At 39.5% G+C, this 24,395-nt stretch overlaps 2 protein-coding genes across 2 annotated transcripts in view; one reads left to right on the forward strand and one right to left on the reverse strand.

The window, feature by feature from the left end:
* Positions 1-2,692, forward strand: part of CTTNBP2 (cortactin binding protein 2) — a 91,144-nt gene extending 88,452 nt beyond the window's left edge. The window contains exon 23 of the mRNA XM_062583392.1: positions 1,762-2,692. Within this exon, the coding sequence (XP_062439376.1) occupies positions 1,762-2,007 (246 nt within the window). The 3' untranslated portion in view covers positions 2,008-2,692. The remainder of the gene's footprint in view (positions 1-1,761) is intronic.
* Positions 2,693-8,910: 6,218 nt separating this feature from the next.
* CFTR (CF transmembrane conductance regulator) overlaps positions 8,911-24,395 on the reverse strand; it is an 88,769-nt gene continuing 73,284 nt past the window's right edge. Inside the window, exons 24-27 of the mRNA XM_062599118.1 lie at positions 16,563-16,652; positions 13,337-13,509; positions 10,617-10,722; positions 8,911-9,199 (exon numbers count right to left, since the gene is read on the reverse strand). Coding sequence (XP_062455102.1) covers positions 8,993-9,199; positions 10,617-10,722; positions 13,337-13,509; positions 16,563-16,652 — 576 coding nt within the window. The 3' untranslated portion in view covers positions 8,911-8,992. The remainder of the gene's footprint in view (positions 9,200-10,616; positions 10,723-13,336; positions 13,510-16,562; positions 16,653-24,395) is intronic.

Consider the following 24,395-nt stretch of genomic DNA (forward strand, 5'->3'; position numbering starts at 1 on the left):
TCTCTCTCTTCATCTTTTCTCCTTTTCTGTTCTGCTACTCTGGTTTTTGAACAAGAAGAGGGCTTCTGAGTGCGCAGCTCCTCTACCTTTAGCCAACTTGGAGCCTGTTGTCCAAGTTCCCTCAGTAGGTCCTGCGAGCGTTAGAATCCTCTGAAGGGCAATCCAGACACTTTTATCTGACTGTGATAAATTGTTCTCCGGAGGTAGTCCCTCTTTCCCTAACTAGGAAGTAGCCTAGAAAATAGTTTAATTGGGCATATAAGCATTGAAGAGCTAAAGTTGGATGAGATGACTTACTAACCTTAACATATCTTCTCATATTCAGATATTTAAAACATTAGATTATTTTCTGTAATTTTATCTAAAGTCCAGAAAAAATCTCTGCTGAATGGAAACAATTTTAACCTTACAGATCCACAGTTAGATGCAATGCTTTTGAGTGTTTCTCTAAAGACATTAAGCTCAAACATTGCAAAACAGAGCTTTACATAGTAGTGATGTCTGGATAATTTGGTAAGTCACCTGACCTGCCCATTCCTACTATAATTTTCCTAAGGAATTTTTTTCCCTTTCAAATTCTTCTCACATAGTAAGGTATAACTATATTGACTTTGAAGATAGACAAGCTTAGCTACCTTTGAGTTTTTGAAGAGGTACTGGAATTGGTCAAAAGGTTGTATACAAAATTTAAAAAATGGATTCAGTGCATCTTTACAAGGTGAAATATTGGCTAAAATAAAGGAAATACAACCCTGCTAGCGGTTCTGCTAGCAGGAAAAGAGGTCTAACAGACTGACAAATTTTGTTTCTAGATTTAGTCATTACTTAGTGTGAACAAAGTTTTGCAAAGAAGGTCTATGCGTAGAAAGAAGAACCACAATAACTTTAGTCTCGGGCAATTATATGGATGATAAGTCTGTACGGCTGCAAGAACTCTTTGAAAGAGAGTTTAGTATTAGAAAAGCATCTTTCTCCCAAAGTAAGTATAATTATATAGGTAACAGAAACAGACCTAGTAACATATGCCTGGAGAAGAGATCTTATCAGCAGTAACATGAGAAATAACTTAAAATACTTACAGATGTGTTGAGGGGGTTTTTTTGGTTAAAAAAAAAGGATTGTCTGAAAACGCAGTTTTCAGGCATGTGAAGGAGAAAGGAGGAACAATGAGAAGAGATTAAAAAGACTGTGACTTGTGGCACAAAGGAATAAGTGGAATTAAGGATGTTAACAAATAGACAGTGATGAATAGCTGGGTTTCATGCCACCAAACCCTAAGTCAAGAGCAGCAGCTGATGGTGAAGATGAACATTTTTAACAGAGCTTCCCAAAGAGTGATCTAGATTCAACCGACACTAAAAACGACGGTTCTAATTCTCCCAGCTTCACTTTGCTGCATGTGGACAGCGGCATCTCTTGTGAAAGAAGGATATTAGTCACCATCATAAAACGAGCTAGCTCTCCTCTTTCTCCTTGACTGTAAGGAACAAGAAATAACAAAGTGTGTGACTTGGGCACATCAGGGATCTGAATTTGGTGAATATGGTCCAGGTTTTAATAGTGTAGCTTATTAGCATAAATAATTTGAGATCCTGAAACCCAATTTATACAAAGAAGATTTGTAATATATATTAATATGAGTCATATTAAACTGCAGGAAACTGTAAATAAAAAGCATTCAGGGGAGAAGGGGCTGTTTGTTTTTCAGGCCTAACTGCAATAATTGCTTATTCAGGAAAAAATGCTTTCTTGTATTCTTAGGATGGAATCCGTCCTCTCAGCAGCAGTCGAACTGTGGAAAGCAGCAACAGTAAATCAAAGACAGAGTTGGGTGTTTCAAGAGTTAAATCTTTTCTTCCTATACCTAAAAGTAAAGTCACCCAGCCTTCTCAGAATACTAAGAAAAGCAGCAGCAGTAATACAAGGCAAATAGAAGCAGATAATAACACAAAAAGAGAGATTTGGAATTTGCACAAAAAAGACCAAGTAGAAAAATCTAATAAGTAAACCTGTCTACCATACAGTTTTCTCAGTGTTCACATAATCACTATTGCAAAGAATCAAGTACTCAAATATGTAAATACTTTTTAAAAATAAACTGTTTGTCTGTAATGTAAAGTGTGTACAGGACCACAGCTTTATTTGTATGTAAATCAGCTGGAAATTTTATTGATTTAAAGTGTAGAAATGGGCAGTTTTTCCACCTTCATAAATTTTTTTCTATTATGAAAATGACTCGTGTTTAAATGATGATATTCAGGGGTATTACTACAGAATTCTGTTTGTGTATATACTGTACATAAATATATTCTATTAAGTTCATGTGTTAAATGGCATTCAGATGAGTTGCACAATCTGTACAGCAATGGCTTAAAGCTAATGTACATGCATTTTAAAGACATGTTTTTATCTTCACTTAATGAAAAACTAATGGGATGTGGCAATAATTAAAATGATTGGAAATGCAGATCAAATACTTTCAGCTACAAGCCATATTAAGTACTTTGATTTCCCAATCATCTGCTTGCTGAATTGTGATTCTTTTTCTCCCAAGCTTCTCTTCATCTAAAATGTCATGAATTTGCATTATACCTCTTACCTTTTAGAAAAGGAAAGAGCTTGAGGAATTAAAATGCAATAAAACAGTTATTTTTTTTTCTCAGACTCATATTCTTTGGTATAATTGGAGAAAATGTGGTCATTTAATAACTTAGTTTTTCATGTATATCATAAAATTTGTATATGTTTTCATTAATAATTTTAAAAAGTATCAGGAAATAATAGTGTTTTACAGGAACGGATTTTGCTGAAAAAGGAATTAGAGCACAAGCTTAACTACATTATTATCCAGAGACCATGTGGTAGCAATAACATGAGTTACTATGTAATTATCAATTTTTATTGTGGATCTAGGATGTAATTGCTGTGAAATGGTATTTGGGTTGCAGGCTTCCACACACCCCCCAACCCCCCCACTACACAGGTAGATCACTTTCCCAGCAGGGAGGCTCCACGTGAAGGGAATATTTCCCCAGTGTCTCCTCACAGTAGCCAGTTACATATTTGCAATCTCAAAGCACGTGGGTCACAGTCACACCGTGTAGATATCTCCTCTGAGAGGCAGAAGAAAAATGAATAATTTTCTTAGATCAGACTTTTTGATGCCTCCCGATGAGTTACCAGGAGAAGGCTTTGAGAGGTATGGACAGTGCAGTGGTCATGCCTGCACTTTCCAAAGTAGCATTTTTCTTGAGTTAATTCTGGGAGAGGAAAGGATTACCTAAGTGTATCCTAACACTTCACCTTTATATATAAAGCGGTCATCCCAAAGTCACATCAATAAAATTTTTGTACCTGCACATTGTCCATCTTTCTGTCTTTCAGTTTGTATGTTTTTCTGTTATCTGTAGATTTAGCATATTAGGTTTTTTTAAATCATTTAATCATTATAGTATATTAGAAAGTACCATTCCTTTCCATAATCACAGTTTTATTAAAACTTCAGTTTCTTACCAGAAAGAGAAATGGGTCTCAGCAGTTTTCACCCCTTACATGCCGAAGCAGCGTGACGGCAGCTTGTGCGGGAAGCTCACATGGGTGTTTCCTGGAGAGGGATGTGAAATTGGAAAAGTTTCTTGTAGCTATCACACAAGATGCAACATCAGGATTTGTGATCTGTTGTAAATCAAATTTAAAGAGCTACAAGAAAAGAAAAATCCTGATGAGATTGTAAGCTAAATTTGTTCTGCGTTGGAGAGGCACTGTAGGAATGTCAGACCTCATTTAGATCAAAAGTTAGCAGTGTGTTTCTGTGTGGGAAGATCTTAGGCGCAGTGTCCTAAAGCATGTTTTAGGTATATTTTAAGACTCTGTATATTGTCTGTGAGAATCAAAAGTCTTCTGTGCTATACTTTGAGTGAAAAATTTACAGAAGATAGAATAACTTTCATCATCTGTTCATTGTTTGAAAGAAAAGTCTCTCTTGCTAAATTTAGCATTGCCTTTCAATCTTCTCATTATCCTTTCATTTCAGCCTGCTGTCCTAATCCCTCTCCATCTGCATCCTTTACCTGGCTCACTTCTCTCTCCTGGCATTTGTTTGTTGTTCTTTCAGTTCAGCACAATCTGGGAACTTCGTACATCTTTAATCCCACAGTATTGGCAGGTCTCCTGACTGAATCTATCTCCTGTAGTATCTGCCAAGCTCGCTCTCATTAAGCAATAACATCTTCTGGCCTCAAAGGGTGAAAAACATGTAACCCTAATACAGTTTGGATGTGAACATACCGGCCTCCACGGTGCTGTATCGTTTGGATAATGATGGACTGTGCAGAAGCAGGGCAAGGCTCTGTACCTGGATTGAAAGCTGGGCTAAATCTCAGCACTCCTCATACGTAACTCATCGCAATATTAACTGCCCTCCTTTTGGGGTAGTAAAGGGAAAAATCCATTTTCTTCATTCCTCCTTGTCTCTTAAAGGTTTTAGGAGTTGTTCTGTCTATGGTGAACCACACTATTTCTTCACAATACCCTTGGTGGCCCCTTGCTGGCCCCTTGCTTCGTGCTAACTCTGGCCGCAGTGATGCAGAAGGGGAAGATGTTCAAAGCATACTTAAGAGCCGTTAGAAGTATGAAGTAGGCTGTTCTTCAGAAACTTGAAGTCAAAGTGACTATCAGGGCAGAAGGGAGTGGGTTTGTGCCGGGCTATAGCGAAGGCAGGCTCAGCAAAGGTGGCCGTTTGCTTTTGCATACAGTTAAGATACCAGAGAAAAGGACTTTTAACTGCCAAGTTTTTAGAGGGACAAGAGGAAGTCCCGAATAGAGGAACTACTTTCCCAGTCTCAGTGATAGCCTCGCCACTGTTGGATGAATATTAGCTCCAAAAGGAATTGGGATATGGTCCCATTTCCAATACTCAATTCTGCACAGGGTCTGTTGTTCTTTAGGAGAAAAGAAAGTACCATAACGGACAGGTCCCATTTCTGGCTCGTTCCAGCTGCGGAGATAAGACCTGCGCCAAGCTCGCAGGCTAATCAGAGACAGAGGTGCTGACTGTAGGCCCCTGAGACACGCTGGCCTTCGTTTTTATCCAAGATGTTAAAAAGCTTTGGGGAAAGGAAACGAAGCAAACCCATTCATTAATTAAAGCTTTGGTCACAAGGACAAAAAGGAACCTGCTGAGAAAGTAACAGGCAGGATTTAAATCTCCAATTGACTTGACAAGGGTTACATTTTGGGATTAAAGTAAATCTTGGTAAAAAAATACATAGTGGTAATACTGTTTTTCCTAAGAAATTTGTTATTGGAAAATATGAGGGTTTTTAAAAGAAATGCGTTACTCTGTTGTCTTGCATGTTGCTTGATTTGCAAGAATTTTAGGCAGCATTTAATAGTCCCTCACTAGACAATTGTATGCAGCTTTTATATTGCTATATTGCAATAAATTGCTTTTTCAAAGCTGAACAGTTAGTGTTAAATCACAGCCACATAATGGTAGAGCTAAAATACCAGATCCATACCAGACATAGGGAAAGAAGTATTATCAGAAAGCTTTTTAGACACAGGGAGCACAGAGTAAATAAAGTAGGAACTAAAATGCAACAAATTATAGTTCTGAATTGATCTCTTAAAAAATGCTAATTCAGAATTAATCCTAATGTGAGGAAATGTTTTAAAAGGTACCCTTTCCAAGAACTGCTACATTTAAATAATAACTAATCCCATTTTTTTTAGTAGGGCTGAAATCAAGATGAGGCCCCAGGGAGGGAGGGTGGAAATGCGGCGTGCGTGCTCTCAGTTGGCAGCTCCAGCGTGGGGTAACAGGTTGCACTGTGGGGAAACAGGAGAGGTGGAACTTACAGAGAAACTCTGGAAATAGATATTTCATGCATAAAATACTAAAACTGATCAAGACACCAGCTAAGCAACTGTGAAAGCAAAATTGGTTTTTGGAATAGCGGTTTGTTTGAGCCCTCGGTATATACTCAGTAATTCCTGCAGTGTTTGCATTAGTTGCTTGCTAATGATGATTATCAAGCTCCATTGCCTAGTTTTTTTATTATAGAAAGATTTACGAAGATTGACAAATGTGTGCAGTTCAACTTTGTTTAGGCTGATCTTGCCTGGCCATTTCTGTCCCAAGGGGTACTTAGGGCTGCATGAGCAGTTTGGGCCCCTTTTCCTTTCCCTCCACGCTTAAGGAGAGCTGCAGATCCTATGCAAGATAATTTCACTGTTCCAGTCTTTTTTGGCTCCTTCCCAGTAGGCTGTAAATCTTCATATGTAGTACTCAGCTTAGAGTGGACATGCTCTTTTCTTTGGCAATACATCTCCCTCCCTCTCCCCTTAAAGCAGTACAGGTACATGTTTTTAATAAGAAAATGTTTGTGAGGGGCTTGTTCTTTTCTACATCTGATTGCTTTACCAAATGCATGTCTAGCACATTTAAAAAGAAAAATCTTTAAATAATGCTCAGCCTGTGTTTATGAAGTTCACTATTGTTTGTTCTTTTCTTCCAATATACTTGGGATGGATTTGTGCTTTCTTCCCCCTCCTGTGCTCCATTTTCCACCAGAACAGTGTGTGCAACTTTCCAACTTAGCTTCAAGCAAATAGCCCCAGGAGCTGTTGCCCAGCTGATAACAAGTACCAGACCGATTCCTCGCGAACGTGGCGTGCTCTTCCCGACCTTTGCTGGAAGCAGATGGTTTCCTCCTCCTCATTATAGAGGCTGGTACTGAGGTACCTACTGTTCCCATCTGAGCTCAAAGTAGTTTTAGCAGTATTTTTGGATTGAAAAAAAACAGGACAGTCTCCTCCTGTCTTTTCAAAGAAAGAAGAAATTCAGCAGCATCTTATCTAGGGTCTTTGAGAAAACCAGAAAGGTGGTGGCAGCAGGAACTAGAAGCTTGTAGAAGAGTGGTGGCCTAAAGCTGCTCAGACAGGAGTGCTGGGCACCCAGTGCTACTGGGGGCAGGGGGAGGAGGAGTTGGCTGATTGATTTTTTTCCCCCTCTTCACTCAGTTTAAGGGTTCTCCCTGAGTGACTGGCTGTATCAGCAACTCCTGCCATCTCTCCTCTACGTCGTGCATCTGTTGTTCCTTACCTCTTCCTTTCTTAAAATGTCCTTTCCTCTTCTCAGACCAACCTGTCACCTCCTCACAAACTCTATTTTAAAACGGCAAACAAAAATTAACGCCCCTGCCTGGGCATGCTTTGAGGTGCCCGCTGATTTTGGTGACGCAGCGCTTTCCTTCTCCTCGGTCCCTGCCCTCCCGCCGAACCCACGCAGCGCTGAACCCGTGAGCAGAGGGACAGGTGACCAGTGGGGGGGGGGGGAAGGCTGGGATGTGGCAGCGATGCTGCTTCATGATGCAGTTGGCTTCTGGTTGCTGCAACGGCCAAGCCGCGCTCCGGGGCAGCGAGAGGGAGCGGCAGAATCGAGAGCGGAGGGCGCCGAGGCCGCCCTGCGGGCGAGGGGCGTCTCTTAACGGAGCTACCAAGCCCGGTCGCACAGGCCCGACGCTGGGCGCATTACACGGTGGTTGCGGGGGGGGGGGGCGGGCCCGAGGCGGAGCGGGCAGCCGGCGGCTCCGCGCCGCGCCGGCGGCTCCGCGCCGCGCCGGCGGCTCCGCGCCGCGCCGGCGGCTCCGCGCCGCGCCGGCGGCTCCGCGCCGCAGCGCCCCCTGGTGCCGCGCGAGGGCGCAGAAAGGGCGCCCGCGGCAGCAGCGCGGTGACGCCGCTGCGCCTCCAGCCTGCGCCGGCTGGGGCGTGTCACACGGGCGCCTTTACTTTTTATTTCTGTATTTTTCTTTGTATTTAAAGACCACTCGAGGAGGTCTGCATCACTGGGATATTTAGTGCACAAAGACACCGCCGGACGGCGCCCGGCCTAACTCTGGGGCTGCCCTTGTTGAGGCGAGCTGTATTTATAATGTGACATCAAAGGCTAACGGCAAAAAACAGTACAATCCAAATATAAAACTTTTTTGTACAAATATATTTTTTCCTCATAGTACATAATCACTCTTAAAATACATCATTTTCTTCATGAATGTTTGCAACAATATTAAAATAAATAAAATATCCTAGAGAAAGTTCAGTTTCATCATAAAACTGCAAAACAGAAGAGTATAAAATCGATTCCATTATTAAAGTCTACTTCAGAGAGGTTTTTTTCCTTTCTTTTTTTCAGGCCAGAGTAAAAAGCATGTAAAAGTGCCAGGCCTAAATACGTAGAATATTAGAGTTCCTCTGCTAGGAGTCCTATTTTTTTAACTAAATGCTGATGTTCGCCTGCACTCCTCTTGCTGTGAGCGCGTGCAGGGTCTCCTAGCCTCTGAGAGGAAATACCTTTTCTCCCTTAACTGTTTGTTAAGGAGATGTGACAGATGCTGCCTAGCTTGCAAGCCAATATCCTCTCTTCCTTCATTAGCACCTGCACACATGGAGCAATGTGCTATTATGAAAGGGCATTTGAAATTATAGTTGCTTCATGAAAAACAAAAAGAGGAAGTATTCTGTGCGTGTTGCTGATGTTTTCCCTTAATCTGTTTGCAGGAAGTGAAACTAAAGAAGCATTTTACATTTTGATTTTTGTATTTTCCACCCAGTTTGATTATTTTTCTAACATTTCTCCCACTGTCTGGACCTCACCCTCACAAACACTTTATCAAAAGTTACCTGAAATGATCATGTTGGGGTACACAGGTTACTACTTCTGCTTGCCATCTAGTTTGTACCAAATTAGAGCAACTTTTAAAAGAAAGCCTGGTTTTACCATTAAAAGTGGTAAATCTTCAAAGATATGTAATAACTTGCACATAAGTAACCATGGAAGGGAAGTAATTCCCAGACGAACTCGTCATGAGCCGCAGTGAATACCTTCTGCAAGGTTAAATTTGTGCATGGCTCCAGCAAGTTCAGAAGTGCTGGTCACATCATCATGGGCCACTGCTGACAACTCACTCCAAAAAAAAAGAAAGTCCAAGTCTCACAGTCTTGTTTCCTGCACTTCTTCCTCCGTCTCCTCCTGCAAGGCAGTGATTTTGGGTCTAGGTTTGCGTTTGCTGGAGTTTCTGCGGTGTATCGGGAATAGCTTAAGGCGATCAGCATGGCTGATAGCTTGCCTGAAAGAACTCTTTTCATTCAACAGCTTCTGAATCGACTCATACTGCCTCACTTTATTGTCTTCGATTACCTAAACAAACATTCACTCCGTTAGACCAGTAAGGGTAATGATGACAGAATTCAGCTAATAAACTTAGCAAACAGAGCAGGAAAGAGATAACACAGAGCACTTCAACGTTTTATAACGGGAAAGTACATTTTACAGTTAGAAATTTCTAAATACAATCAGAACAGCAGATGTCAAAATATCAACATGTGGAGTAGGTGCCTATTGCTCAAGTTACAAAATGCAATTGGGTTTTTTGGTTTTTCTTTGTGACTTGTTTTTAATTCTCGAATGGTTTGGTTGAAGTCTCCAGCTAGGTAGTATTTCCCTGACATTGCTAAGACTGCCTTAACAATATAGCAACTATCTCAGGGTGGGATGAGCAAGTGTTAACTACAGGATTATTAAAATAGAGATACATAACAAGAGCCATAAAGGCTGTCAGCAAGGTGCCAGGCCTTCTTTGCTTCTTTCTTGCCAAACCAGGAAGAGTTGGCTCTCCTGTGTTTGAAGAAGATGACCTATTTGCCCTGTAGAGCTGTGCCAGACTCACTCGTCAGGAAGAAGGTAAGTGAAAAATCATATTCCTTAGGTGGCATTGCAATGCCAGCTAATCTCCAGTGGGTGTACAGGTCTGACAGGAGAGAGCTTTTAGCAGCTCTGCTTCTACTGGCTGGAGGATGGAAATCCTCTTGCTCACATATGCTGTGTTCCTGCTCTGCCAATAGTCATAAACAGCCCAGGATTTGGCATGTAGGCAAAGGCTGAAATTAGGCACTTAGAGGAGTAACATATTCAAAGGGATGTATAACTTGCTTATACAGCCTCTCTAACAAAAAATCAAGAGGATACAGAGGAAGAAACCTATTTTTTAAGAACAATTACATGACCAGGCAGTTTTCCTTTATTAACAGTTCTTATATCACAAAAGAAATACTCCAAGCCCAAAGTGTCTTGTCACTTTGATTAAACTAGAAGGGAATATTCAGTTATCAAGAAGATCAAAGCTTCTGCCCAACAGTAATTTCCTCAGGGATCCCCTCTTCCCCATATATCCTCCTGTCGATCAAGAATAAGTACTGACACTGGGATTTTTCTGGAGTTCTTGAGCCAATCAACAAAATAAGGCACCTCTATCAGGAGTTAGCTAATCTCGTCATCTAAACTGTCTTTCTAGCTAAAAGAGCAACTGCTGCTCTTCTGGAATGTGATCCAGTGCATCTGAAGGTAGATGTCTGTGACAGCTTGCACGAGAGAGCACATCAGAGCCTGTTGCTCTTGTGCAGTAATGTGATGCTGCTCAGCTGAATAAATCACCTCCGTTGTGATTTAGGAGCAGTGGACTTCATTAACCCAGCCTTTGGGATGGTTACTTGCTGGGTTTGCACAGCTCATCAAATGTAGTGAAATAACATTACATTAGATTATGAGAAACACTCACCAAAAATCGCTGACACTCCAGCATTGCTTCTAGCCTGTGTTCTGAGAGTATTACTGTGCAGTCTGCAAACGCATGCTTCAGTGTTTTCCTAATCACCTGGGAAGTTCTGAAAGGCAAGAAATTGTTAGCATTTTGACTGCAATGTACATGCTGGTAGAGCTTATAAAGTTAATTATGGTATTTATTACCCTAGCTGCATGTTGTGAAGCTCACATGCATGCATACCTGCACATAATATGGTTCTGCAGTGTTACATCACGCTGCAGTTTCTGCTGTGAAGGCACATATCACCTGTAAAACTAAGGCTGTAACTAATCTTATCTGATCCTGCATGCTCAGTTACTAAAATACATCTCTTTTAGTAAGTATGCTATACAATATTGTCATTCTTTGACATAATTTACATTTTTGCCTTTTAGCTAGAGATGAGACAGCTCAGATACTGCCAAATGAGAGTTAGACTTCAGATCTGATTCTCTGTTGAGAATTTCGTGTAATTCTATTGCTTCAAGAGCTGGATCCTTGAGGAAACTAAACAAATAGTGCAGGTTTCATAGTCAAACCTTTAGATGAGTAATTCTGTGATTGATAACACTGATACAAGAACTCTTTGTCTAAGTTTGGATCTTTGAATTAGCAGCATTTAGTAAACTCTATTTCATCGTGATTTAAACTAATGAGAAGAGTCTGGTTGTCTTTGGAAATATGCTGCCATTTTCCTCACATCCAAAAAATACAAGGGCTCAGGACTTATTTGGCATAGTGGAAAAATCAGAACTGGAAACAAAATACCCTGAAAGCCAACTAAAGACAAACATACTGTCTTCCTAACTGGTCCTTCCTGTGCCTAATCCTTGCCACAATATTTTGTTCTCAGCAAGAAAATTACATACTGCGCACTGACATAGCCCAGCCACTTCAGGCTTTTGTTGGAAAGTGAACTGTAAAGAGCTTTGGTAACAGGTCATTCCCTTTCAATGTATTTGTCTTCACGATTCTTTTAACTTTTTTTTCCCCTTAATGATTGTGATCAAAGGCTCAATAGTAAAATTGCAACAAATTTCTTTGTAATTTTCCATTTCCAGAAAATACGGTCAGCAGTGCTATCTACACAAATTGTGACTGTCTGGGTTATCCAAGTTATTACAGTTATGGTCACAGATACCCTTGAAGACTCCATTTTACCACTGTAGTTCTAGTAGATGGGTCATTATCTGACTTATCACTATCTGATAGTATCACTTTTGACTTATTTAGAGCTCTGATCATTTATTTAGCAAGCAATGAGAATCAAGAAATATCTAGAAAATAATCTGCAGTTTTCATTTCATTTTTCTTCAAGGGACAGATTAATCTTTCAGGTTCAGACAAATCTTTCTGTGAGACTCCATCTCTCTAATCTTCAGTTTTTGATGCACACCTGAAGAAAAGCGAAGTATTTTTGAGAAGCATCTTTCAGTGAGTAATCATCTCCACAGAAGTAAAACAGCTTAAGTCTCATATGCTTCTTCCTCCTCTCAAATGCAGCTGCTATTGTCAGTTGGTTGAGATTATTTTTATTTCAACCTAGCAAAACATCATACCACACTTATTTGCACTCTGTATGTGTATATATATGTACACACACACACATAAACACATGTATGTGTGTGTGTGTGTGTGTGTGTGTGTGTGTGTGTGTGTGTGTATATATGTAATATAAACTGGACAAATTCACAAAAGTTTTCTTTTTAAATCTCTTCTGTCTGACTCAGCAAACACTTAGCCAAGCACTGTAGTTTCATTTTAGTTGTGCAAAAGTTTCAAGCACTTGAAGTGAGTCTATTTGCAGCTCACTTAAAAGACCCATCTTGCTACTGCAGTATCATTTCTTTGCTCCCTTTTGCATTGACTGTTGAATTCACTTGCTATGATCATCTTAGTCTGAACATAAGCTTTGGGGGATAGCATCTCTCTCCCCGCTATGTTTAATGTTTATAAGGTACGGATCATCCTGGGGTAATAGCCATTATGTTACATTTTAATGGTAATATATTAGCAAGGAATAATGTGTTGTAAGAGGCACTCAGTAGAGATCAAGAAATACCCCGTGTCTGAAACCCTGTTGGGTTTTGGACTTGCTTTATGGCCTTGGAAACTCACTAGAGTTCAATTCAGAGCCTACGGACTGGTATCCAGCAGTAACAGTTTGGCTCTCTGTTAGTATTTTGTTCATGACAAGCTGACTTGTGGCACGGAGCGCGCACCCACACAGAGAAACAGGACCCGGCGGCTTACCCAGGCCTTGAATCTGGCAGTGTTTGAACAGCAGAGGCTAACTGCTACCTGTTCAGGCTTTTCCTTGAAACAGCTCAGCACGGCTAGAGTGGGTAACAGCACCTGTCTCTGCATCTCTCCGTGTCTCTCTGCATCGCTTTTCCTCTCCGCGTGTCGCTCTGTTCCTCTCACACACTCCTGCCAGAGGAGCTGCGCCAGCACAGACAGATTGTTGTTCATAGCTCAGTAAGGAGCTGCTAAGCTTCCAGGAACAGGCTCCTGGCTAAGCGTGTCCTGAGCAGGAATATTTTATGCATGCCCTTTTATCAAGGTCTGTTTCTGACACTGAAATCAGGCTAAATGAAGGACCAGACAAATGACAAAAAGTCTCTTTAGGTGGTGCTGCCGTACTGATTTTCTTATTTCATATTGAAGGACAGTACAAATGAATGAAGGGAACATACACAGGGTCCAGGTGAGCACTTGGTTCATCAAGCAGCAAAATTTTAGCTTTGCTGAGAACTGATCGAGCAAGGCACATCAGTTGTTTGTGCCCATGACTGAGGACACAACCTCCATCCACAAGAACGAAATCAAGCTGGCCTGGAAATTGTTCAATTACAGACTTCAGCCCAACCTGCAGGAAAGAAAAGGCAAAGGAAAATCTGTGAGGTAAGGTTATTGCTGACTGTGGGTATGACAACCATTGCCTTCAACTTCCTTGCCTTTTGTTTCTGACAGTGAATAGAAAATAAACTGATAAAAATGAAAATCTCTCCTATAAACTTAATACAAGCCAGTAGCTGGATGATGTGAAAAGTACTGAACATTATATATAGATAGATAGATAGCAGGCTGGCATTTATGGAAGTTAAGAGTTAATACTTCCATTTGTCCCTTACAGTGAGTCTGGGCATTTCGACTAACACATTGTGAGTTAGCAGTCTAAGGAAAAGCAATATATCTGAATTTTTTATCCGCAGTGATGTGTGTCATTGGTAACATTAAGGAAGGAGGTTCTGAAAGGAAATCAGGCTTCTTTGGTTATGAGGAGTGTAAAAAGAATCAAACAAAATTCACATGCTACATTACAGCAATGGAGAAAAAAAACCCATGTCACCGCGGCAGTTGGCTCTATGGCTCCAAGACCATTTCCATCCGCTCTTTTTGCTGCCTCAAATGTTCTGTGTTCTTCGTTCACACTAATGGCATCACAGGATTCTCTCTAACACTGATGACAAAAGTGTTTCGAGAGGTGCCTGTGAGAGCAATCTGCTTCACTCAATCCAGCATGAGAAGTTTTCTGACTGTTTTTTTCAATGCTCCTTTTGCTCTGACTGTTTTTTTCAATGCTCCTTTTGCTCTCAGGAATTTTGTACACCTCAAAACAATGCTATGCACCTTCTGCATGTCCAGACTGACTGTGATACTTGGCCTAGTCAGCACTGTTCACAGATAAATGTCTGTAAAATATGAGAACTAGGAAACATTTGTGATTTGCATTGCTCCAAAATACACTATAAAAAAGCAATACAATCCCAATGGTTTTTGAAGAGCCCTCTTTGGATTTTTGAATTACTACGTGTTATCTGCAATTCACTTCATCCCAGGGCAAAAATTTCATATGCCTCCTTGTATTTCCTTTTTACATGGAAACTGTATTAAACTGTGGTGTCTGGGTACAGGTTTTGCATTTCTGAAGAGTTCATGCTTTTATTTTTAAGCAAATGAAAGTCACTTCTTTGTTCCTTACTCCTCTTTTAAACATACCTTGTACCTTTTAGTAAAATTTTGCAAATAATAGCTGGAAAAGGTGCTTTCTTCTTAAAACTAAGCGTGGTCTGTCTGATGCTGAGTGGTCATGGCTGAGTGTGGAAGTAAAATTTATCCTCAAAAGCTGGCACAAGCCTGACATTCAGGTACTGAAATACTGAGGTACCACAAAAGTGGTCTGACATTTGTTCACACCTTGCTTTCTGCAGCTGATTGCAAGGAAAGTTAAAAAGTGATAGTGATCTCAGCAGTATCCTCCAAACCCTCAGCAGCAAATGTGGATCAAGGGTAAGGTGAAAATTAACATTCTTTCTGTGCCGGACTCTCAAAGTTACACCGGTTCATTGTCTCTAATGAGCCAGATTTCAAGCACATTAACTTTGTAAACAATCAAATCACTCCTACTATAAAGTATTACAGTTCTTTTTCTTTCCTATTTGTTTTGTACTTACCAAATGAACAACTACGCATTGCAGTTTTCTAAGAGAGATTTATCAAACTCCTTAATAATAAACACTTTCCCCACTGTTATAAATAAAGCTTAGCTCTTTAACATCTCAGGCTTGATTCACACCCTGAAGGAAAACAGTCTACCAAAATAAGAAATAGAACTTATCTTTTTTCAAAAAAGGGAAGGCTAGGCCACATTCATTTTTTTCCTCCATCTCTGCAATTCAGAGCAGCACCAAGCACTCTGTTGTCTCTGCCAGAACCTGCTGAAAAGCTTCTATCACGACATTTAACTAAAAATGTCATAGTGCTTCTATTTTACAGTAAATTACTCGCAGAGAGTGTCTACTTCCTTTTTCTTCAAGCATAGAGAAGAGATTGTACAAGAGTCATAGAGAGAGCAGAGACAGAGTTAACCTCCTGGATGTGAAACAGTAAGTCCTGTACTTAAAATCATTTTACGATATTTGAGATTTGCTATAAACAAGAAAAATGGCACAAATTCACTGTTGAGTCTATATTAATTAGGTCATCTGTATTTTAGAAAGAGACATCTGAATTTTAGGATATAGCACTCTCCTTCCCTTAAATCTCTTTGACTTTTCTTTGGATATTGTTTATACCTATGTAATATATTAAACACTACCAGAGCCAATAGGTGGCATCTTACAACCATAATGCATGGATTTTGTCTCACATCAAAACAGACTGTAAAATCTTGGGGACCGTGAAAACAAAACGTTACTAAAACCCCAACATTAAACTAGAACGAAAAGCCCCCTTCAGTTTTATAAGATTTAATATGCCATGATGCTTATTATTCCATCAAAGAGGCATCTGCCTGTGACATTAACTGTACATAAGCCTGAACGCAGTGTCAGAGAGCTCCTTCTCAGCTGGCTCTAGCTTGCCTGGAAAATTACAATAGCTGCAAAATACTTTGATGAAAGATTTTTCTAAACTGAATACTAATATTTCCTATTGCAGTAACATCAGTCTTCTTTCTAGGACAGGCCAGACACACATTTTTAGTTTTTTTCTGTCATCCAAAATTTTTACTAGTCATCTTTACACGTTTTGATTGAAAAATGCCTTACAATGATTTCAAATAGTGGACAACGCATTAGAATGACAAAAGATTATAGGACTTTTTTTCTGTATCAATTTCCTCCACTTCTCCAGAATCATCCAGCAGAGCCAAATATAAGATCTCACCTTTGCAAAATCACTGCATAAAGAACTCAAACTGTGTTGTATGAAAATTTATCAATGTTCTTTTCTAACTTCGACAAAGGCAACCTTTTATTAGGTAATCAGGAAATGTGGTTTATAGCTTAGCATTATTTTTTCTCAGCATTTTATTTCTAAGGCTTTGTATAAATTTAACATAAAACAACCATCTGACCTACACTGTGCTCTGCTCAAGTGTTTGACTAGAGGAATACAAATAACACTGAATAATTTTACCTCCTCTGCAACTTTCCATATTTCTTCATCATTCCATTGCCCATAAGGATCCAAGTTCTTCCGAAAAGACCCAGAAAATATGAACACTTTCTATGAGAAGAAAAACGCACAGATATAGATAGATAGACTGATACACATTAAGCATTTTGTAAGCCACTACAAATTGTAAAGCATACAGGAAAAAGACTAGCCCTCTGCAATACCAGACAGAGCTTAATGAAGATTTATAAAAACTTTGGAAAACATTGTTCCAAAAAAAGTGATTTTAAAAAAGCTGATGTTCAGCTTTTGGCAATCTTCTAACTAAAAAATTAGCCAAACTTACCTGAAAAACATTAAAAATCCCATTTCAGTAGTTTGTAGAACAGAAAGATTTTCTTCATTTCCATTTTGCAGGGTTGTTTTTTTTTTTTTTTTTTTTTGTTTTTTTTTTCTGATTTTTTTGATTCTATACTAAGTGAAACATATTCAAACAAAAAATGATCACTAACCCAAAAACTGTGTTCCCACAATTGTGTTTTGTGGTAAAAAAACCTTCTGAATATTTGTCTGTATTCAAGGACACTATCTTTATTTATTTTTTTTTTTTTTTAACTGATGATTTTTTTTCTAATTCATTGTAGTAACATATACATAAGCATCATTTTGTTACTTTACATTTCACCATTTTCCAATCCTATCTCAAAAGACATTCTCTCTGTTTCATATCACTGAGATTTGACATAGCATGAACTGATTCATGAGTGTAGCAGCAGCAATAAGAGGCTGATGCCACTGTCTGGGCTCTTTCTCTGCTGCGTCATGTGCTTTCTTTTTGTCAAAAAAAGATGAAAAGGATGCACATTTCTCAACATGGAGAGTGCGCTCTTCTCCCATTAAAATTTGGGATTGAGTTCTGCTTTTTCCACCCATTTAGGCAAGACAGACTTAAAGGAACATCTATTAGAAACACATTTTGTAGCCTGCAAAGCAGTGACTCAGACAAAATTAAATATTTGTTTAATCTCTTTTTACAGGGGGTAGGTGTGTCAGGTTCTGGTGGAAATTAGGTTCTTGAAGTGACACTGAGATTGCACAACATTTTTTATGAGAAGAAACTAATATGTTGTCTTCTATGCTGCTAAGTACACCTGCTGATTATAGCACGACTGCTCTCAAAGAATGTAAGTACCTTATTGGGAAATATTACCATTTGCATGTTCTTTCCTTGTACATACCGAACAAATATTAAGTAGTGAGGAAATATTTGAGACAATTATTTTATTCTCTTTTGTCTCTTTTGTCTTCCTAAAGAATGTATTTATTTAGAGAAAACACAGGTTGGAAGCACGATGATTTAGAGCCACTTAATTTCTTGCAGAAATTAAACTGAAGTCTCGGTAGTCAAATGTTACTGAAAACAGCAAGGGATAGCAGTACTAACAGAAAGAGTTGAGAGAATATACCTAGGAATACTTTCCCATAGTTTAGCCAGTCTACACAACTTCCATCTGACCTAACCTGGGAACCTGACATTCTTTCATCAGATTTCAGAGCAATTTATACACACATTTGCATGATTATGATTAATTATAATTTTTAATGTGGCAGATTAAAATACATTATATTATTTAATTTACCTAATGAAGAGATGTAAACCATTCCCAATATCTCATTTGGTCTAAAGAGAAGGAAGTACCTCGTTCAAGAGGTCAGAGGAGAAAAACAAATGCAATATGCTACTGTACAGTCTCTAGAGTCACTTCAGTGAGGTACCTAACGCAGTAGACCAAGAAAGCTGCAGCGGAGGCGCAGTACCCACAGGTAGGAGTGGTTAAAATACTTTTAGTAGATACCAGGAAAAAAAGTGAGCAGATTCCTTCATTTATAATCATTACTGTTAATAACAACAAATGCTTCAGTGAAGTATAGCACATTCCCATGCCTTACTTTGGTTAGTTTAAATGAGTGTGACAACATATTTGCAACAGGATTAGATTCTTACAAGTAATGGGTGCGGTAAAAATAATACTGCTGCAGAAAGTGTCAGACATGGGCTTGTTCACACTTTGTGCACCATACTTTTAACTAATGGAACAGGTATTTTCATTTCTCAGTGGTAAAGAACAGTTAACTGAACAAACCAGTTTTAAAGAAGATAGGGTTGAATAACATTCCTGATGCAGTGCAGCAGGGAGAGAAATAAAGGGAACTATGTTTTTCAGAAACTGCTGTTATTCCTAATAATTGTGCTTTCAAGAAGTAGGACACTAAAAGCCAGGCATTCCCGAAAGTACATTTTTTTAATAAGGTAAATACTTCATTGTCCTGACTTCTGGTGCTTTTCTACCCATTTGAACACCTCCTCCAGCTCTTTAGAAACCACATAGGGCTTACCTGAGTAAATATCATGCTAGTCACACAGGCAGTTTAGAGCCCACTTACAAAGAAACAGGAAAAAGCAGAAATTTCTGTAAGTGCTATAAGTTTAAAATGAAAAAAAATTAAAGTGAAGCCCATGGATTTATGTGTTGCTTATAAATGTGGAAGAAATAGAAATAAGGAACAAGGTGGAAGGGGGCTGAACAACTGAGGAGACTGGCAGTAAACGTGGAACCATTTCTGACTTGGTCAAATTCGCCTAGGATAGATACTGGAGGGGATCATGTAACAAGTAGTTTCTCAGATCTGGCATCCAACTACAAATATATATGAGCAAAACACTTAGGATTATAAATTCTGTCATTATATTCTGCTCACCCAAATACTGTAAATCAATCCGTCTCAAGGGCACTAATCCCCAGCCAGAGCCTCTATATATTGGTTACAATGTTGAGTGCACCCAGCATGCAGAGAAAAGCTCCCTAAGTGATTGAAGCGATACGGGGAGGCACCCAGACCCTCATGGACCTAAGCCCATGCAGACAAAAGAGTAAAGGACAAGACTGAAGACAAGAGGCTGCTGAGGAGTGGGAAGATCCTGGCTGGGAGCAGTCGCAGTTGCATCTAAAGACAACCCTTGCAGTTCCTCAGACGGACCCTTGGGGCAGGCCGGCTCGCTCTGCTCTTTCTGCAAACCCTTCCTTGTTCACATAGGCCCCAGGGCTGGGAGAAAATGCAACATCAGCAGAACTATGACACCAGCTACGCACAAAGTGAAGTTAGATTAGAGCAGGATGACCTCTGTGTTGCCTTCTCCTTTTCACAGATGTTATAGCAACATATCAACAGGAAAGAAAATGGACTAGCTATCTGAATGCTTTATTATTAACTGCAGAGGTAGAGGTTCTGTTTCAGTGAGTGTCTTTTGGTGACTATATTGCTATTAAAATTATTTACTGTCAAGAATAGGAACATGGGAGCAATGAAGACTTTTTGCAAGTCATCTGGGACAGCTCTGTAAGGTTCAAGTTCTCCTAAAGATGTAAAAAGCCACTATCTTTCAAAGAGCTCTCTGGGAAGTTCATGTGCTATGCTCCTGGTAACTCTAAATCCATTATGCAGGAAACTATATATTGCCCTAAATGAGCATGTGGAGTTTTTATTGATCTCCACAGGTGCTCTGCACATGGGTCTGGGGCAGCAGATGGTCCCAGGTATAGTGATGCTCACTCGTCTTGATTCCCCTTCAGGAATTCAGCCTCTGCAAGGCCCTCTCTGCACACTCTCTGAGGAGCTGAGCTTTCCAGCAGGCTGCATTTTACAGAAGCGCCTTGGAATGCTGCATAACAGACATTCCTGTGACCTCTGAAAGTAAACAGTCCTGAAGAAAACGAGAGACAGCGAAATCATGCTAGCTATAGATAGACAGATAGATAGACCTAATTAACAAAATGAGGTGGCTACTGAAAAATTACAAAGATAAAAGTTGAGAAATTTCACTTTTTTTTTTTTTTTTTTTTTTTTTTTTTTTTTTTTGTTAGCTGGCATTCCTACAAGCTACATTTGTCTTATTCTCCATGCTAAGCTTGCTTTTTAAATCTATTCGGAGCATTTAAATGTAGAAAATGTTGTGAAATCTGTCAGGATGATTAAATGTCTACAGTTGAATAACACTACCATGCCTGATATGCTCAAGAAAACATCTGAAGTCACCCCTTCCTTTATCCTGACAGTGCAGTAATGCCAGTGCACTATCTTATAGGTCTCAGTTTCCTTCTCTTTTATTTTAATGGCAAATTGGCCCAACATCTATTTTTCTTTCAAAGACAAATTTCTGAAGGTTTAACTCCATTAAATGTTTCAACACATAATCTCTTTGACCAGTAGGCAAAAGAGCTTCAGCACAGGTCCTCACTGAGCACTCTGAAAATGTAGTGCTGGCTAAAGAAACATCAGAAAGGACTGCCCAGAAAAAAAGGGGAGATGGGCTATGATCATACTTCAAACAGCCTGCTATTGCTGAGTTACTGCTTTATGTTAGAATTACAAACATCCTGTGGAAGCAACGCTGCGGTTAGGGCCTGCGTTTAACCAGTGTTTGATGAGGTATAGGAAGGAACTTCCTTGTGGGTGCTACAGGAAACATGTTTTATATAATTTACCAGTTCATGGCACTGTAATGCACTGACAGATAGATTTGATATAGCGAATGAAACAGAATTTTGCCATGGCTTTGGCTCAGTGTGATTCCTGAACACCCCAGCATGGTCTGCATACAGCAGATTACAATACATACTGGTGTTTGAATGCTGTTTGTACACAGGCACACAGCACTGAGGTCCCCACCTACAGAAAACACTTTTTTTTTCTTTTTTAAATTGCAACATTTAAGGATAAGGGAGAGGACAAGATTGGAAAGTTTTCAGGAGGAAGCACGTCGCGAAGAACTACCTCCATTTTCTTTTTGTTACCTAAGCTCTCTCTCAAGATTGTGAATATCTATGTGTTGTTATAGGCTAGCCTCCCAGGAAAGTAAAGGCAACTTTTTTTTTTTTTTTTTTTTTTTTTTTTTTTTTTTTTTTTTTTAATTCTGAAGCTGTAGGTGAACAGCAGAGAACAAAAGGCTCTCTTTGTTCTGCCAGGAAAGGCTGGGTGGTATATGTAATTTCTCTTCCCTGAGGGGAAAGTGCTGGTGAAAACTTCATTTCATTCTGAATGTGGGAACTTCTGAGGCATAATGTGCAGTTCTTTGGCAAGAGTTTAGGACAGAAGCTGCAAATGCAAACTGAAGTCTGCAAACAGCCTAACAATTCCAGTGACTTTAAGAGAATAGAGGACTGGGATTTTCTAGCATTGATCCATCTATTATGGACTACCAAAATGAACCAAATGTGTAATTTTAACAACTGGTAGCCAATGCATCTCAGCAGAGGGACAAGTTACCCTGCTCGTATAATAAATCTCTCTCACATTTTGCTGTTGGCTGCAGAACCATGTTTTCTATATACCTTTAGTGATTCTGTAGCAAGCATTCAGCTAAGAATTATTAATCATATTTTTTCATGGTGACATTGAAGCTACTTCTTTTGAAGCATATGTGCCTTCACTATCATTTTGTCTTATCCATGTGGTAGATCTTCACATAATCCTAGAAGGTATCTCCTTGGCGTACCTCCTATTTTTACCTATACAGTACTCATCTCGACAACATGCTGACAATTAACTGAAGCTTCTAAGAGCTACTGAAATTCATGAAGCAAATAATAATAGTGATCACAGGATAGAGAAATGATTGGAATAAATTACCATCTATGCAATTTTACCCCAGCACTCTGGTTCCTTGGCTTCTTCCTTAACCTCTTGCCAGTGTGGAAATACAACCTTTGAGCTGCCCATTTTCAGACTACTGAACTAAAAGCTTGATCCTCTGGCAGCACAAAAGTAGATTTCTTTTGGTGAGAATTTCCTCAGCCCATGCATGCCCAGGGACAGCTGGAGGAGGAAAGCAAAAACACTGCAGGAAAACCACATCACAGCAGAAGACAGGGCTAAGAGCAAAGGAGCTGCAGACAGAAGGGAGCAAGTTGGAAAACAAACTGGAAAGAAAGAGATTTAAGGGTGACTATAGGAGAGACAGGTAAGCCTCTTTCTATTAGGAAGGGCTTGGCTGTATAACAATACCAGGAAAATTTCCTAATGGGGACAGAGCTTATATTGGCAAAAGCATCCTTCAACAAATGGTGTAACATACCTGTTCTTCAAATATCTTTGCCAATATAGATGCAGCTGTATTTGCAATTTGTTGCACAGCTATCTTGATCTGAAGGGGTGACTTTTTTCATGCTTGCAACCAACAGAGTTATGTTGACAGAACTGATTCAGAAATAATAAACAAATCAAAGTTTACAGGAATAGATAGACATGAAGCTGAAGAGAGTAGGAAAAGGTGACAGATCAGCTATCAAAGGGCAGCTTGCCAAGCAAGCATTGGATCAGTAGGCAGAATATGATCAAATCAACTAGACTGTCAAAAGAACTCAGACAGGAAATGAATCCAGTGAACTCACTACTGCATTCTTGGCTCCCTTTTCTTGGGGGTGTAACTTGGCAGTAAGGAGAGGGGTTGTTCTAGTAGGGTCAAAGTGCTTACAAATTCCTGCCTTCGAAGGAATTTCAGAGCACAATTGCAGAGAGGAGAGATATGTAGCCTCTGCATATTTACTTTAAATAAATATTATTCAGGCTGCTGAGGGATATTATTTTGGAAATGAAAGCAGTCACAACACAAAACTTTATTATCAGATCACAGGAAGAAAAATCAAATTTTGAGCCCCACTTGCTTTTGCAAAATCAAAGCCATTGTGCTTCTAGCAAGAGCTTTTCAGCACTGTTTTTAACAGCTACAAAACTCAAGAAAATACCATCAGGAACAGTTTAGTTAGAGTAAAATTCCACCTCCATTACACTGAAATAGATCAAGCGTCTTCATTTTAGAGGCCTCACTACAGTTACTCTAGTTTGTTGTAAATTCTGCTGATACACAGCAGAATTTAGCCTACATAAAGTAGAAGGTGAAAATGAAGAAACATCTATGTTATACTATGATAGTTAAGGAGAAGAAAATCACTATCTTGAAAATGAAAACCTGACAGCACGTTTCTAAGACAGTGGACTGTTTGGGAACAAACCTGTATGCACAGAAAGCAGCTAACATCTCCTTTTTTGGGGGGGATAGTTTTGGGGGAAAATACAGTAAGGGTCTGACAGCTGATAGTGCTGGCCAAAAAAATGGCCAGCTAGGGTGACTGAGGAATAAACCACACTTAGCTTCTGAGGCTAGTGGCCACCCCTCAAAAAAGGATAAGAGTGGCACAAACTGCACGTCCTCCTGCAGTGTGGATGGCTGATCTGCAATTGGTGACGGTCTGCCACTGACATCATATCTTGTCAGTAAAATTGCATTTTACCGTACTTTAATTCTGCCACACTCACAGGACTTTTAAAGGAGTGAATGTAGTTATGAAAGTATGTATATGTAAAGTTACTGCAAACTACACAATGTATAGCTTTCAAAGAAGGATATCAGACAATGTAACATGTTGCTCCTGTGTCAGTGTTATTGGAAAGGAATGACAGCTTTTAATGACAAAGATACAAAACATGGCATTAAAAATTATGCAGTTGATTCCACAAGCTTTCATTCCTACTGTTACAATTGGCAATCACTTTTTAGTGTTATTGTATGCTAATTTGGGGGACAGATACTCTACTGCTATGACTAATGTAGGAGACTGCTTCAGTGGCTGAGGCACTAGCAGGGGACTCAGAAGCCCCAGGTTCAATTGTTTGCTCTCCTCAGATTGCATTTCTTGTTCTGGTCATTTAAGAATATCTGATTCACAGATACACATATGAGTATCTGCTTTTTTTTTTCCTCTCTCTCTCCCAATTTCCATCTCTAAATGGTGTTAC

This window comes from Rhea pennata, chromosome 1, assembly GCF_028389875.1.
Source record: "Rhea pennata isolate bPtePen1 chromosome 1, bPtePen1.pri, whole genome shotgun sequence".
Lineage (NCBI taxonomy): Eukaryota > Metazoa > Chordata > Aves > Rheiformes > Rheidae > Rhea > Rhea pennata.